General features: G+C 55.5%; 1 protein-coding gene and 1 long non-coding RNA gene across 5 annotated transcripts in view; one reads left to right on the forward strand and one right to left on the reverse strand.

The window, feature by feature from the left end:
• LOC105488034 (uncharacterized) overlaps positions 1-15,847 on the forward strand; it is a 35,888-nt gene that overhangs the window by 407 nt on the left and 19,634 nt on the right. The window contains exons 3-5 of one of the 3 annotated variants that reach the window (XR_011618018.1): positions 5,195-8,704; positions 10,068-11,486; positions 12,256-15,189. This is a non-coding gene — a long non-coding RNA (uncharacterized lncRNA). The remainder of the gene's footprint in view (positions 1-5,194; positions 8,705-10,067; positions 11,487-12,255; positions 15,190-15,847) is intronic. The other 2 variants (XR_011618019.1, XR_011618020.1) reach the window with 2 other exon arrangements.
• On the reverse strand, positions 2,735-12,357 carry LOC105488035 (myeloid zinc finger 1). Of its 2 annotated transcripts, none has more exons than XM_011751678.3 (6): positions 12,228-12,357; positions 10,827-11,094; positions 10,028-10,211; positions 9,199-9,269; positions 8,982-9,102; positions 2,735-4,305 (listed from the first exon to the last, which is right to left on the reverse strand). In XM_011751678.3, the coding sequence occupies exons 1-6, from the start codon at positions 12,308-12,310 to the stop codon at positions 2,873-2,875; spliced, it is 2,160 nt and encodes a 719-aa protein (XP_011749980.1). In that variant the 5' UTR covers positions 12,311-12,357; the 3' UTR covers positions 2,735-2,872. The 2 variants fall into 2 exon arrangements, with proteins under 2 accessions (XP_011749980.1, XP_011749978.1); XM_011751676.3 differs by having other exon boundaries at positions 10,659-11,094.

A 15,847-nucleotide genomic window follows, 5' to 3' on the forward strand; every position in this document is an offset into this window, starting at 1 on the left:
AACTAACAAAACATGTATTGTGCCAGAGAGTGGTAAGCACTATGGAGGGTTACAGTGGTGTAGGGGAAGACCTGTCGGGGTGGACACTTGGGGAACGTGACGTGCGGGCGGAGCGTGGGCGCTATTGGCATGGGCCCCGAGTGCCAGCGGAGAAGCACTGGAGTCTCTGCGCTTCCCCTGCTAGCTGGAAAAGGGGATGGAGGCGGGGTCAACTTCCCATCCAATCACAGCTCAGCGTGCCTCGGAGGGCGGGAGGAAACAGAACTCTGCGGGTCTGCGACTTCCGGCTGTCACCACGGAAACTACCGGCCCCGTGAGCGCGTGGTGTGGTGGCCTTTCCCTGCGGAGGGCCCCAGGCGCCACTCCTCTGATTCTGCAGATCCTCCCCCAGGAGTGGCCTCTGGCCAAGGCTGGCTTGTCTGCTTCCCCCGAGGCCAGGCCCCTAGTCTTGGGGGTTAGGGTGACTTGAAGCAGCAGGGGGAAGTCCGGCTGCACCCCAAAAGAAGCTTGGACACACAAACTTCAAGTCTCTGTTACTGGAAATGGCCAGGCCAAGACTAGCCTGACACGTGCCCAGAGCGAGACCTTCAGTGGGGTTTAAGGCTCAAGCTGTACCCTGCTGCACACAGACCACTTCTTTGAAACTGCCTTTCACCCTGTGTTACCTGCACCCAAGTCATCCATTGGAGGGGTGGGGGAGAGGGGCTGTGTGAAGGACCTGGACAATGCGATGGAAGGGGAAGATGGCTAGGGCAAAATAGTCAATGGCACTGGGTCCTGGAGATGCTGCCCTGAAGCCTGCAGTATGCTGAACTTGCGCTCTCAGCGTCTGTCCACTTTCACCTAAGCTGCGTTTCCACTGGTTTGCTGCTGGATCTACTCCTGACTGAATCCTTCCAATGTGCCTGGGGCCAGGGTGGGAGAAGTCTTCAGCTCTAGTGATGGGAATGATCACCACAGGGCAGGGAAACTGGCCCAGGGCCTGCAGTCTTTGCTTCTCAGACTGGTTGGGGATCCATCTGCAGGGTCCTACACCCTCATCACCTGCTGCTTGTAAACATGAGAACAGGAAAGTCCCGAAAAATCTGAATTTCCAGGTAAAATCCTCCAGTTTTAAAACCAGGAAATGGTTTCCTAGGTGTAAAGGAGTTTTACAAAGACATCCTGAGGCAGAATCTGGATCACCAGGTGTCAGTTTGCTCCTGCTGGATCACATGATCTTGGTTGGCTAGGGAGAATCTGGCCTGTCTGGGTCCTCTCCTGGGGTTTGGCTTGGCCCATGGCCCAGGGGACAGCCATGACAGGGTGTGGAGGGGAGCATGCAGGTTTCAGGCATCAAGTTTAGGCAGAGTACCACCCACAAACCTGGGGGTTGGCAGATCCAAGTTGGATCCTTGGCTCCCAGCTGTACGAAGTGCTGTGATCTCACTGGTTCCCTTTGTTCCTCTTGTACTAAGGGTGAGATGCTGAATCTCCCCGTGAGTACAGCTCTTCAGCAGGTACGCCCACTGATAGGTGGATATAGGTAGAAAGCCTTGGCTGCTCATGACCACTTCAGGGAGTAGGGTGCTGTTAGGGTAAGGGTGACTGGACAGCTGAGCTAGGGTGGGAGAGGTAGTATCATGGGAATCATCAGCGCTGACTTGGAGCAAGGAGGACTGGTGGGCTCAGGAGGCTGGTAACCTCTCTGAGGATTGAGTGTTCTCCCAACCCTTGGAGGCCCTGGTCTCAGTGTCAAGGGAAAATCCTGTGGGATGTCATTGCCAGACAAGGGCTGGGCTCCAGATCTGCCCACCTAGGCATCACTGTGCAGGGCAGAGACTACAAACACCCTCTTCACCTGCAGCTGTGTTAGGGGCAGGCCGGAACAGGGGTTGGAAAGGGAGAAAAGACGAGGGCAGCAGCATCTCTTCCCCCTGGCAACAGCAGGTCCTTCCAGGAGCAACAGTTTTTACATACCTCCCAGAACCAGGCTCACTGGGCCCCTTGGAGACACCCACACCAGTGCCTCCTCCTCAGGAGTCTCCTAGGCCTTTGGGGCACCCTCCTGAGAACAGAGACCTCCAGACCAGCTGAGCAGTACCCCCTCAGGCCCACAGGGCTTTCCTGCCAGCTAAGAGACCCCAGGACCGGCTCAGCAGTGCCCCCTTCTCAGGGGACTGAGTTTCAGCTCCATGGGAAACTCACTGGAGCTTGTAAGTTGCAATGCTTCCCTTTGTTCCTCTAGGCCTAAGGGTCTAGCTGCTTCCTGCAGGAACTTTCCCATTTCTAAGCTAGATTGACTTAACCTTCTCAATCCCCCATTAGTCACCTAACACCTAGTTAGCTGTGCTCTGTCTCTTGACCCTGATTGATCAGGCATGGCACCATGCTACACACATATGGACTCCTGGTAGATGCTCACAGAGAACATTTCTTCCTCTCTGGGTTTGGGAAACCGAGGTCCATTGCCCAGGGAGAGCTGAGGCTGGACTGCCCAGGGCAGTTCTGCCCCACCTGCTGCTGGTCCATTCCCTCAGTGTAAACCGGAAGCTTGGTATAGCGGCGGTCCCACACGCGGGGTAGGTGATGCTAGGAGCCACCTCTGTCAGGGTGAAGAGGGGTGTTGTGGAGAGGAACTCGCACAGGAACCATGTGGTTGCAGAGGGAGCACACCAGCCCAGCACTGTGGGGGTTGGAGGGTGAGGAGTGAAGGACGCACAGGTGGGGAGGCACTGAGTGGGTGGAGACCCAGTTTCCATCTACTGTTTATTGGACACCTACAGTGGCCAAGCCCTGGGCGGACCTGCTTATACTTATGTAATCGCCAGCCTCACAACAACCAGGTGAGGTAGGTGTTCTGACCAGGGCAGAGACTGCGTCCGGACTGGAGCTACTCGGCGCTGTGGATGCGCTGGTGCTGAATGAGCTTGGTGCTCTGGTGGAAGCGGCGGCCACAGTCCTGGCAGGCGAAGGGCTTCTCTCGTCGGTGGGTGCGCAGATGCTGCGTGAGTGTGGGCCGCTGGCGGAAGGCCTTGCCACACTCAGGGCATGCATAGGGCCGTTCGCCCGTGTGGATGCGCCGGTGTTGGGTGAGGTTGGCGTGCTGCCGAAAGCTCTGGCCGCACTCGGGGCAGGCGAAGGGCCGTTCGCCCGTGTGGATGCGCTGGTGCTCTGTGAGCCGCGAGACCTGCGTGAAGCCCAGGCCGCACTCGCCGCAGTGGTAGGGCTTCTCGCCCGTGTGTGTCCTCTGATGACGCGTGAGCTTGAGGCGCTGGCTGAAGCGCTGGCCACACTCGGGGCAGGCAAAGGGTTTCTCGCCTGTGTGTACGCGGAGGTGCTGCGTGAGCGTGGGCCGCTGGCGGAAGGCCTTGCCACACTCGGCGCAGGCGAAGGGTCGCTCCCCGGTGTGGATGCGCCTGTGCTGCGTGAGATTGGAGCGCTGCCGGAAGCTCTGGCCGCACTCGGCACAGGCGAACGGCCGCTCGCCACTGTGCACGCGCCGGTGCTGCAGCAGCACTGAGCGGCGGCCGAAGCGCTCGCCGCACTCGACGCAGCCGAAGGACTTATCGCCCGTGTGTACTGCCTGGTGCTCCAGTAGCACGGAGCGCCGCGCGAAGCTCTCGCGGCACTCGCTGCACGGAAAGGGGCCGGGAGGCTCGGGCGCACCAGGAGGGGCCGAGGGCGTAGCGCCAGGGCCCGGAGGATCGCCGTGGATCCGCTGGTGCTGCAGCAAGTTGGAGCGCTGCCGGAAGCTCTGGCCGCACTCAGCGCAACGGAAAGGCTGTTCGCCCGTGTGCACTCTCCGATGCTCTTCCAGGCGCGCGCTGCGCACGAACCCTTGGCCACAGTCGCCGCACACGAACGGCCGCTCCTCGGTGTGCGTAAGCTGGTGGCGCAGCAGGTGCGAGCTGCGGCTGAAGCTGCGGCCGCACTCGCTGCACATGAATGGTCGCTCACCCGTGTGGATCTTCTGGTGCCTCAGCAGGTTGCTGCGTTGGCTGAACACCTTACCACACACGTCGCAACGGCCGCCCCTAACCACCCCACCCCCAGTGCTGGGGCGGCCCCGGCTCCGGCCCCTGGGGGAGCGCCAGCGGGTGGTGACCAGGGCAGGGCCCACACCACGGCAGGGATCCTCCTCCGTGGGGTCCTGCTCACTCCTCAGATCGCTGGGGAGCACAAGCGCATGCGCAAAGCCACCTTCGCGGGAGGGTGATTGGATCTGGCCCGAAAGGCCAGCCATGCCGAGGTCCCAGGGGACGTGGAGGTGAGGGCTTACACTACCTGGACCTGCGGAGACGCTGTTCAGCTGCAGCGCAAACCCTGTGTGCACAAGGGGACCATTCATTCATGACAAAATGCCCACCGTGCCCGGACCCACGTCAGCCCTGGGGACACAGTGTGAACTACAGGGACCTGAAACTGACCAATGAGGCAGACGGAGGTGACAAAGGCAGGGGTAGGGATTCCATCTGTACAGCCTTCCCTGATGAGGTGATAATGAGACAGAACCCAGTGCAAGGAGGAAGACTGGGCTTTGTGAAAAAGCTTTCCAGGTCTGATTTAAGTTGGAAAAAATCATTTTTGGAAGGGCTGTAGGGCAAGCGTGGGGGCACTGTCTAGGTGGAAAATGATGGTCACTGCAAATGCAGGGAAGTGAGTGGGTCTCGAAGGCTGGAGGTAGAGCCAACAACAGTAAGAGGGTGCGAGCTCCTGGATGGTGGTCTAGGGTTTGGATGTGCCTTGCTTGTGATGTCTGTGGGGGCATCTGAGGAACACAGATTTCGTGCAGGCTGTGGGGAAACCTGAGCAAGGGCTCTGGGGCATACACATGGCACACAGAACCCAGGGCCTGCTAGTGATCAACACAGGGGTGGGTGTCTACAGAGGAGAGAAGTCGGTCCCAGCCACACTGTGAGCACTCTAGCGTCTGACGCTGGGAGAAGGACGAGGTATCAGCAACTGCAACTGAGAATCAGGGCCTGGAGAGGGTGGAAAACCTGGAGGAGGTTAAATTAAGAAGACTGAGAGAGCAGTGAGGGCTTTTAGTGGGTGAGAGAAAATCCATAAGCCGCCAAAGAAAAGTCAGATAATTAGAATACATCAAAGGAAATCAGCAAAAACCACATCAGAGTCAAAAGACAAATGGCTAAAAAATAAAAAAAATTAAATTAAAAAAAGGGCAAATGGCAAACTAATAAACTCTCCACAGGCAAAGGGCTAACGAACCTCCTGAGTAAACAGCTACAATAAATCAATAAGAAAGATCAATAACCTCATGGACACACGGGCAAAGGATGTGAACAAGACAGGAAATGTAAGTAATGCTTATATCCCATAAAATATACTCCATCTCCTCCTAGTAAGAAAAATGCACCCTAGGGCTGAAATCATCTGCCATTTCCACACCCCGACTGCAGGGACCCAAGTGTTCCTATGTATTGCTGGTGAGCATAAATGGGAAGACAGTGTGGCAAAACCCATCAAAACAGCAAATATCCCACACTTTGATCAAGTAATTCCATTTTTAGGTACTTCTTCAACAGTTGTGCTCCTCCTTGTACTAAAGATTACAGGTGTGAGTCACCGCGCCCAGCCCATGTATGTTTTATAGAAGAGGAATGGGGCTGGGCGCGGTGGCTCACGCCTGTAATCCCAGCACTTTGGGAGGCGGAGGCGGGCGGATCACGAGGTCAGGAGATGGAGACCATCCTGGCTGACACGTGAAATCCCGTCTCTACTAAAAATACAAAAAATTAGCCAGGCGAGGTGGCGGGCGCCTGTAGTCCCAGCTACACGGGAGGCTGAGGCGGGAGAATGGCGTGAACCCGGGAGGCGGAGCTTGCAGTGGGCCGAGATGGCGCCGCTGCACTCCAGCCTGGGCGACAGAGGGAGACTCAAAAAAAAAAAAAAAAAAAAAAGAAGAGGAATGGGCCAGGCGCAGTGGCTCACGCCTGTGATCCCAGCACTTTGGGAGGCCAAGGTGGGTGGATCGCCTGAGGTCGGGAGTTCGAGACCAGCCTGACCAACATGGAGAAACCCCGTTTCTATTGAAAAAAATACAAAATTAGCCAGGTGTGGTGGTGCATGACTGTAATCCCAGCTACTTGGGAGGCTAAGGCAGGAGAATTGCTTGAACTGGGAGGCAGAGGTTGCGGTGAGCCAAGATTGTGCCATTGCACTCCAGCCTGGGCAGCAAGAGCGAAACTCCATCTTAAAGAAAAGAAATGAATCTGTGTCTGTAAATGTCTTTGCTTCTGTATGTACAGAATCTTTTTAGAAAGACACATAAGAAACAAGCAATGTTGGCTGCTGGAGAGTAGGACTGTGTGGCACAGGCAAGGAAGGGGCATTCCACTGTATACTGTCTTGTGCCTTTTGAAATCCTAACATATGAATGTATTAGCTATTCAGAATGTTCTGAAGAAGACATAAAAAAGACCTCTCTGAGCCAGGTGTGGTGGCTTAAACCTATAATCGCAGCTACTTGGAAAGCTGAAGCAGGAGGATCACTTGAGCTCAGGAGTTTGAGAACAGCCTGGGCAAAATAGCAAAACCCCGTCTCTTTAAATAAAGCAAGACTCCATTTCATAAATAAATAGATAAACCTCTCTTGCTGCAAAGAAAAGGCACAGTTTTATTCCCAAGATTCCTTTTCTTTTTTTGAGACTGGGTCTCACCCCCATTGCCCAGACTGGTGTGCAGTGGCACGATCTCAGTTCACTGCAGCCTTGACTTCCCTGGCTTGGGTGATTCTCCCACCTCAGCCTCCCAAGTAGCTGGGGCTACAGGTACGCGCCACCATGCCAAGCTAGTTTTTTGTATTATTTTTTAGTAGAGATGGGGTTTTGCCATGTTGCCCAGGATGGTCTTGAACTCTTGGACTCAAACAATCCATCTGCCTCGGCCTCCCAAAGTGCTGGGAGTACAGGCATGAGAGACTGCACCTGGCTAAGAAGATTCTACAAACTCAGGAGTTGGAGGCACCTGGTACCTCTGGCCATGTAGGTGAATGGGCAGGGCACCAGCCAGGCTGGAGAGGCTGTTTCAGAAGCAGATGCTGGGCAGGGCTGCTGCTGTGGGCTCTGTCCGCACAGAATTCTGAGCCAACAGTATGTATTGCCATGATTGACTTCTGGATTTCTTCTCCCATCCTGGCAGAAGGCTATGTTAAGGGTGAGAAACCATACTGAGAAAGTCAGGGTTGTTAGGTAAACAGTCCCATTGGACGCTGAGATGTCAATCTCTCTCCCAAGGATGCTGACAGGAGGCTGAAGGTACCTTCCTGTAGGATTCAGACGATGGAATGAAACATGCTTACAGTGGAGAGTGCCCCCAAACTGGCCTAGCCACATTGCCCTATGGATCTGTTTGCAGTATGCACTCATACTCAAGCTGTTTGCTCACATTCCCTAAGAAAAGGGTCTCCTTGGGGAGTGGGGTTCCCCCATGTCCCTTCCAGCCAGTAATCCCCACATCTACCTGCTCAGAGCTGTCAGCCAGATTTGTGTTGCCCCTCTCTTGCATATAAGCCAACAACTAGGAAAGAATAGAGACCACACTGTTTTTTAAAAAAGTTACTGCTGTTCTCAGAGAAATAAGGATAGACATTACAAGTGAAAGAACAGGAGGCAGCTAAAAAGATGAACATTCAGAGAATGAAAACACTCTTGGAAATTAAAAATATGCTAGAAGAGGCCAGATGAAGTAGCTCATGCCTGTAATCCCAGCACTCTGGGAGGCTGAGGTGAGACAATCACTTGAGGCCAGGAATTTAAGACAAGCCCTGGAAACATAGTGAGAACGTGTTTCTACAAAAAAATAAAAAAATTAAAAATGAGGCAAGTACAGTGACACATGCCTGCAGTCCCAGCTACTTGGGAGGCTGAGGCAAGAGGATCACTTGAACCCAGGAGTTCGAGGTTACAGTGAGTTATGATGGCACCACTGTGCTCTAGTCTGTGTGAAAGAGTAGACCCTAAAAAAAAAAAAAAAAAAGCTACCAGAAATGAAAATGTTAAGAAGGTCTGAAAGATACAAGTGAGGAAATTTCCTGGGAAATAGAGTAGAAAGACGAAGGAATGGAAAATTGGAGTGAAAACATAAAAGGATTAATCCTAGAGGCCAACAGCCAAGTAACAGGCATCCCAGAAACAGGGAACAGAACAATAGAATGGAAGGAAATAAACATTTCAAGGCAGTTTCTCAGAACTGAGAGATGTGAATTTCAAACTGAAAAGGCTCACCAACAATAGTAATCAAAAAGGTTTGTGACTGTATTAATAAAAAGAATTCTTCCAGCCAAACTTCAATCTAATATTGAGGGTTAGACGATGTGTTTCAGATATGGGACATCTCAGAATTTTATCTCCTACACCAGAACACCCAGAAAGCTCCACCAAAACAAAGGTGTGAACTAAGAAAGAGAAGACCCTGGGTCTCAAGAACAGGAAGGAACAGAACAGAAGATGGGGTGTGGGGGAACCTGGATGATGCTAGACAAAGGTGGTGGCTAAGAGGTAGATGGCAGGGGGCCTCTGGCCTGTAATGCCCGCATGATTGGGCAGGATTCCTATCCTGTGTCAAGGTCCCTCCTGCCCACCTGCTCTGTCTACTAACCTGCTGTCCTTGTCAGGTCCCAACCCTACCTGTCCTGATGCCTGATCAGCAGGATGCAAGCCCAGGAGGCCATCCAAGATACCAGGACTGGGAGAGAATATGGGTACGGGGAATACAGGCCCTACTTGCAAAAGATTTTACTGGGGTGGGGAGTTTCTAGAAAGTAGAGGGACTGTGGGATCAGTGGTAGTGGTGGGTGGCTTTTTTTGAGGACAGAAGATGCTAGAGGAGGTTGAACCTTACATGGGATGATCTAGGGAACGGGGAAACTTGGAGATACTGGAGTGAGAGGGCTGCCTGCATAGGGCGAGGAGTGGGGTCAGCGGAGATCGTGCTGTCCATGCAGAGGGCCTAGTCCCACCACACCCCATCTCACTTACCTGGGGAGAAGATGTCCCCAGCTTCCTCATGCCACAGGGCCCTGGGGTGCTCCCTCCATGGGGGACCCTCAGGCCCAGTGTTACTGTGGGGAAAGTCCTGGTCCAGCACTGTCCCACATCCCTGAAATCACAGTGGTCACTGCTCATCTGTGCCTGGCTGGGCTCAGGGAGCAACCCCCAGGGAAAGGAGGAGAACATGGACCTGGGCAGGACTTACCTGGGCCTCCTCAGGCAGGAGGGTGGGTACAGACTCCTGGGTGGCAGCTAGAGGCCCAGACTCCAGGAAATCTAGAGAGGAAAACTGAGATCAGGCAGCCTGAGCGAGTTTCCACCCCACTGCCCTTCTTAGTGGTGTGCCAGGTGCTGGGATGCAGAGAGGTGGGATTCCTGGTTGTGGGCTTGGGTTGGGGAGGGCAGTGCAGGGTAGCTGAGGGCCCAGCTTAGGGGCTGGGTGAAGCAGAGTACCCTGGAAGGCCAGGGGTTGAGCTGCAGTGGGATGAGATGGGCTTAGGTCTGTGCCCCTGTAGCCTTACGTGAACCATGCGGCAAGATGGTCAGCGGGTATCAGAGGTATTGTACAGGGGTCCACACAGGAATGGCAGGGTGTGAGCAGCTAGTTCAGGTGCCCTGCCTGGGAGGTGAAAGGGGTCATACCCCTAACACTACGAGGTCATCCCTCAGCAGCTCCTAATTATACCAAGGCCTACTGTCTGTTCCCCAGTGAAAAGCAGATATTGCCTAACGGATCTCCTTGGGGACTGAACACCACATGCCATCAGTGCTGGGAAACCCCAACAGCCTGCTCCATGCCAGGGGGTTCATGGGTACAGGGCTGTGGCAGTCAGGCTTGGTTTGTGAGGGGTAGTGACAGTGCTGGCTGCAGTGGAGGGGAGACATTACTGGGTGGAATGTGGAGGCTACTGGCACATGGAAACCATTCCATTTATGACAAACCTGGCCCAGTGGACTTCAGACTGACTGCTCAGGCCAGGCTCCCTGGCCCACCCAACCAGACCTTAGGTGCTGCCCACACTGCATGCTCTCACCTGAGTCCTCTGTAACCTCTGGTTCCTCTTTCACCTGCAGGCCCAGTGGTGCTTCCTGCATAGTCCTAGGTGGTGTCTTGGGCACAGGCTCTGGAGTTGGAGGCTCAGTTTGAGGTAGGGGCTGGAAACTGGAGGGCTCCATCTTCTCTGATAGGACCTCCTGGCCCTGCACCTGGACTGTGACCTGGGGAGATGCCCCCACCATCAGAGGTCCTACCAGAGAGTAAGGCTGGCCGCAAATCTCACTGTAGGATCCCAGGGGCCCGCCTTGTAAATACCTACTGACTAGGTCCTCCAAGGACCCAAATCCCCTAGTCCCTGAGCAACGAACGAAGGGACCACCTGCAGTCCCTCCCCTGCTGTGACACCCAGACCCTTGCAGTACCTTCCCCATATCCCCCTAGCCTGCAGCTCCTATGTCCATGTGACTGCAGGTGATGCAGGAATGGGCTGCAGAGTCTGGCCCTGGAATCCCTTTGCCCTGGGCAGCCTTGCACAGGGTCTCTGTTGCAGGTGGCCACTTCTGTACCACAAGGGAGAATGTGTGTCTGGCAAAGCATGGTGCTACCCAGGGTGAGGCAGAGCTGGATGATGCTCCAGTCCTGAACCCCATTCATGGTCACTCACTCACCCATCTCCGGGGTTCGCCCGGCTCCCGGCGCAGCCCATCTACTAGGGCAGCAGCCTCCTCGGGGCTGCCTGGCCGCTGCCCCTGCATACGGGCCTGGATCTCAGGGGGCAGTGCGCCCAGGAACTGCTCCAGCACCAACAGCTCCAGCATTTGCTCCTTGGAGCGTACCTCTGGACGCAGCCACTGGCGACACAGCTCTCGGAGCTGGGCCAGGGCCTCTTGGGGCCCTGTGGCCTCCTCATAGCGGAAGCACCGGAAACGCAGGCGTGCAGCTTCAGGGCCTGGGTCCCATAGGGCAGCCTCACCCTCCTCCTCAGAGTCCTCTAGCTTCACCATGACAGGCCCCTCCTCTTCTGGGGGTGCTCGGTCTGGGGAGCCCAGCACCGCAGGCCTCATAGAGGGTACCAGGTCAGGTATCTGAGGCCAGTGTCTGCCCCTGGTGAAGAAATAGGATGAGGCTGTTGCAACAGGAGTAGACAGTGAATGCTTCACTACCTAGTCTATCCTGTACTGTTTGATCCTCAGACCTACCCCATGTGGAAGACAGATGAGGAAAGCAGCAAAGAAAGGCCATTCACACCCCACAGACTTACGCAGCTGGAAGCCCTCCCTTAGCCACCTGTATCCCTGGTCTTCACTTGGGCCTGTGCAAAGTCTCTGATAGTCTCCCTGCTCCAAACACAGGCTTCTTTTGTTTTCCTTTGTGACAGGGTGTCACTCTGTCGCCCAGGCTGAAGTGCTGTGGTGAGATCATGCGTCACTGCAGCCTTGACCTCCCAGGCTCCAGAGATCATCCCACCTCAGCCTCCCAAGTAGCTGAGACAACAGGTGTGTGCCACGACATCCGGCTAATTTCTTAATTTTTCTGTAGGGATGGGATCTTACTATGTTGGCCAGGCTGTTCTTGAACTCCTGGGCTCAAGCAGATGATCCTCTTGCCCTGACCTCCCAAAGTGCTGGGCCTTACAGGTTTGTTCCACCATGCTGGCCCACAGGCTGTTTTTTAGGTCTAGAAGACACTTCTCTCCCCTGTATCCTTTCCTTCTTCTACATGTGCAACCTCATTCCTGCGCTGCAGCTCTCTCTTTTACCAGGTGGATGGCATCTATACACCTACAGCCTGGGCATCAGCATCACTGATGGCATCTCCCCCCACCCAACACCAGCCCTCACTTCACCTTCTACTCTCTCATTTACTTAGATTTGGCTCCTCACTTGGGCCTCACCATCATTCCCCTCCCAGCCTGGAAGCCTCGCTCCACCTAATCCTTCATGTCAACCTGTGCAGTCACCTGTATGGCTCAGCCCCAAGGCAGCACCCTCTCTCCCTACTCAGTCTCATCTTCTGAGCCCAACATCACACTACACAATGCCCCATCTCAGCTTCATGATTTAGGTGGGGTTGGAAGAGGATGGGGGAGCTTCGCAAGGGGTGGGGGTGGGGGTCGGCAAAGGCTCCAAGACCGCTGGAATAGGAGCCTCCAAGGAAGTCCCGAGATTCTGATTCCGCCCATCTTCAGGTCACTGTGCCTTTGAGAACTTGTTTCCGCATCTGCAAGTGGGGCTGACCTCCCTCCTCGCGCTGTTCCTTCTGCAGCTGCGGCTTTGTGAAGGAATCTGCGTTTATGAAGGGGATGGCGCCGCAGAATCATCCCCCCGTGGGTGGCATTGATTTCGAGGGTCGCCTGATCCTGCTCCACTCTTCAAGGTGCCAAGTCAACCTGAAACCCTGGGAGAAACTTGGGTCATAGCCAAGATGGTAGGTACCTACGGAGGGTTCCGAAATACACTTCCCAGAAGTCCAGGCGGCAGCTTCCGCTCCAGCGTGCCAAGGTAGGTCGTGAAGCCGCCTAGGCAGCCGGGGGCGGGACTCCCAAAGCCTGTCGTCGTGGCAACCAGTAGTGATTGACAAGCCTCTCGCTCTACCCCTGGGCGCTCCCGTAAGGAGTGCCCGGATTCCTTCCCTGCGCTCCCGGTCTCGCTGGGCAGCCGGAATCCCTGAGTCTGCAGCCACCACCCCGGTCCCCACCCTAGCCCTCCCGGTTAAGAGGACCCCCGCCCTCACCTCGGCGCTCAGCGAGCCGCTCCGCGCTTCTGAGCACGCGCAGTCTTCGACTTTCCCACCCGCTGGACTACGTCTCCCAGGATGCTCCGCGCACCAGCTCGAGCGCCTCCTTGCCCTTCCCCTACCCTCGCCTCGGTTTCTACACCCTCTCCTCCCGTCCCCTAGCGGTGGTCGCAATCATCAGGTCACGCTCCTGGCCGCTTCTTCCCATGCTCCCCGCCTCGAATCCGTGCGTCGACATGCGCAAGCCTCTCGGGGAAAACAGACTGCAGTACCGCCTTCCAGATCGCGCATGCCCCCCACCACATTTTCCGCAATTCTCTACGGGCCTTCCTGAGATTAGCAGGGTCCTGCACCAATCACGGCCGTCATTGGAACGCCGTTGGCGCCCCACCGCGTCTCCATGGCAACTCCCTGCAGGAAGGGGCCTCTGCTACTTCCTAGGCCGCAAAATGGAGAAAGGCTTGGCCCGATGCTTTCCGGGAGATGTAGTCGGCAGGGTCCTTCGTGTGCACGTGCGTGCACGGCGCGATTACGTTCCCCTGTGATCATGGGCGAGGGGCGGGCCCTGAACGTCTCCATGGTAACCTGGGGACCCGACCCGACATCGCCTGGGCAAGCCGGAGACGTGGCGGGCGTTGGAAATGCAATGGGACATGTGGGATGAGGAGGTGGGGAGGGGTACTGGGTCAGAGAGATGCCGATCGATAGAAACAGCGAGGAAAGACAGACAGAGAGACCAGAGACTCAAGGGCAAGGAGAGACGAAGGACAGGCGGGAGGAAGAGAGACAGAGACAGACCCACAGACTGGGAGGGCCGGAGACTCGACGCGAGGAGAGACAGTGAAAATAAGTGAACAAACATAGAAACACGGGTCCAAGTTATAAGAGGGCTGAGTGGATCAGAGGGTTAGGACCGGGCAAACTGGTGTCAGAACAGTTAGCAAGAGAGAGGCAGATCAGAAAGGGATGCAGATGAAAGACACACAAAGAAACGCAGAATGGGTTCACAGAGACAAGAAATGCAGATATCCAGACTCACGAGGCAGACAAGAAGGGAGAGGGACAGAGACAAGAAGGGAGAAAAGGGATAGATATTAGAGATACAGTAAGATGGACTGACAGTTTTCAAAGACCTAGAGAAAGATGACAGCACCAAGAGAGGGAGAATCAGAAGTAGAACTGTTAGGAAAACTTAGGAGTCCAGATGCTGTCCAGTTAGATGCTACCTTGTAAAGGCTGATAGATTGCAAATGCTTTCTGCCCATTGTATCGCTTTGTAGCTCACTAAGCAGTTTTGTATCCGACTTCGTACTTTTCTTTTTTTTTGTTTTGTTTTTTGACGGAGCCTCGCTGTCGCCAGATCTCGGCTTACTGCAACTCCACCTCCCGGGTTCAAGTGATTCTCCTGCCTCAGCCTCCCGAGTAGCTGGGACTACGGGCGCGCACCACTACACCCAGCTAATTTTTGTATTTTTAGTAGAGACGGGATGGCATCATGTTGGCCAGGATGGTCTCGATCTCTTGACCTCGTAATCCGCCCGCCTCGGCCTCCCAAAGTGCTGGGATTACAGGAGTGAGCCACCGCGCCCCGCCGACTTTCTTTCTTTTTTTTTTTTTTTTGGCAGTCTCACTCTGTCGCCCAGGCTGGAGTGCAGTGGTGCAATCTCGGCTCACTGCAACCTCCCTCTCCCAGGTTCAAGCGATTCTCCTGCCTCAGCCTCCCGAGTAGCTGGGACTACAGGCTGCTCCACCACACCCGGCTGATTTTTGTACTTTTAGTAGAGATGGGGTTTTACCATGTTGGCCAGACTGGTCTAGAACTCCAGACCTCGGGTGATCCGCCTGCCTCGGCCTCCCAAATTGCTGGAATTACAGGTGTGAGCCACCGCGGCCGGCCAGTGTTCATTCTTTCTTTCCTATCTTCCTAGAATCATCTTGCTGGTTCCCTCAGTACGATAAATAAATCTTTGACACATGCTCACTGAGAGTCATGTTTTTAACCGTTTTGAAATTATATTTGGCAGTCTGAAGGGAACCTGTTCTCCGGGCTAGGGGACAAACAGGGAAAAAGAAAATAGTGACACATACCCAGGAAAGGGAGGAAGGGAGGGTGATGTAAGACAAAGACATTAGGCGGCGAGAAAGTCAGCCTTTGGTCCGAAACAGTTTCTGGCGCCCCTGCCTGGACTCTGTACGGTGCAGCCTCGTTGCCAAACTACGTTTTCCGGCAGGCCCCGGGGCGCCGGGCGCCGAGCGGAGAGCGTCGCAAGGGGCGGGCCTGACGCAGCCTCCTCGGTGCCCGGCCGTCGCCAGGCAACCTTCCCCCTTCGCTGCCGAGACTGAGCCTGGGCTCGGCCTCCTCCGGGAAACTGCGCTGAAGTGCGCTGTGAGGCGGGGCGATGGAGAAGGGCCGAAGCCCCCTCAGGCCCAGCTAAAGCAGACGGCTCGCACTGCGACCCGAAGGTGAGGGTGATCGGCCGCGCTGGGGCCCGGCTTCGGGGGCAGGAGTTGCGGCCCTTCCGCTTGGTTCGGTCCGGGAACTGGGATATGAGGCCACTGCGTGCACAGCTGGCACGCACCCGAGTGGGTCAGTGGGAGCCATCGTTGGCCCCGCGGTTCTCTGGGAAATGTAGACCCGCTAGGCGGGACGGTACCCGCCTCAGGCCATACTGCGCAGGTGCTGATCTGAGTCTGGGTCCCTCCTGGGTCGAGGAGTTCTTTGACCCAGATCTTCGTGGAGGCGTGTTCGCCCGGCCCGAAGGTCCCTTGCGGGCCTCCTCGGCCTTACAGCGCTTGTCCGCTGTTCGTACCCCTTCCCTCCTCTGTCTTGGAAATGTAGTCTCGAGGGAGGAGCTTGGTCATCCACCCAGACTTCGTGAGGCCCCCGAGCTTGGGGCTGCCTGTTGAGAGAGGGAGGGAGAGGGTGAGTGAATGTGTGGGTGAATTAATTTACAATTATGGGAGAGCAGGCAAAGGTATTAATGTGGGAGAGAGAAGGGTGGGCCCAAGAGTGGTTCAGATTTCGGTGCTTTCCCCAGGCTTGAACCTTCCCCAGTCCACCCGCCTTTCCCTGTGTCCCTAGCTGAAGGCCCTGTGGGCTGTGCCTCCTTGTTTCAAGGCA

Source organism: Macaca nemestrina, chromosome 20, assembly GCF_043159975.1.
Source record: "Macaca nemestrina isolate mMacNem1 chromosome 20, mMacNem.hap1, whole genome shotgun sequence".
Classification (NCBI taxonomy): Eukaryota; Metazoa; Chordata; class Mammalia; order Primates; family Cercopithecidae; genus Macaca; species Macaca nemestrina.

What these genes read in the sequence shown, in the direction of transcription:
- LOC105488035 (XM_011751676.3), bottom strand. Translation starts at nt 12,310, where the DNA reads ATGATTCTGCGGCGCCATCCCCTTCATAAACGCAGATTCCTTCACAAA. An exon ending in AGAGGTTACAGAGGACTCAG is followed by an intron (nt 9,270 to 10,027) that starts GTGAGAGCATGC and finishes TTTCCTCTCTAG; the next exon opens with ATTTCCTGGAGTCTGGGCCT. An exon ending in TGGGGACATCTTCTCCCCAG is followed by an intron (nt 4,306 to 8,981) that starts GTAAGTGAGATG and finishes TTGTGCACACAG; the next exon opens with GGTTTGCGCTGCAGCTGAAC.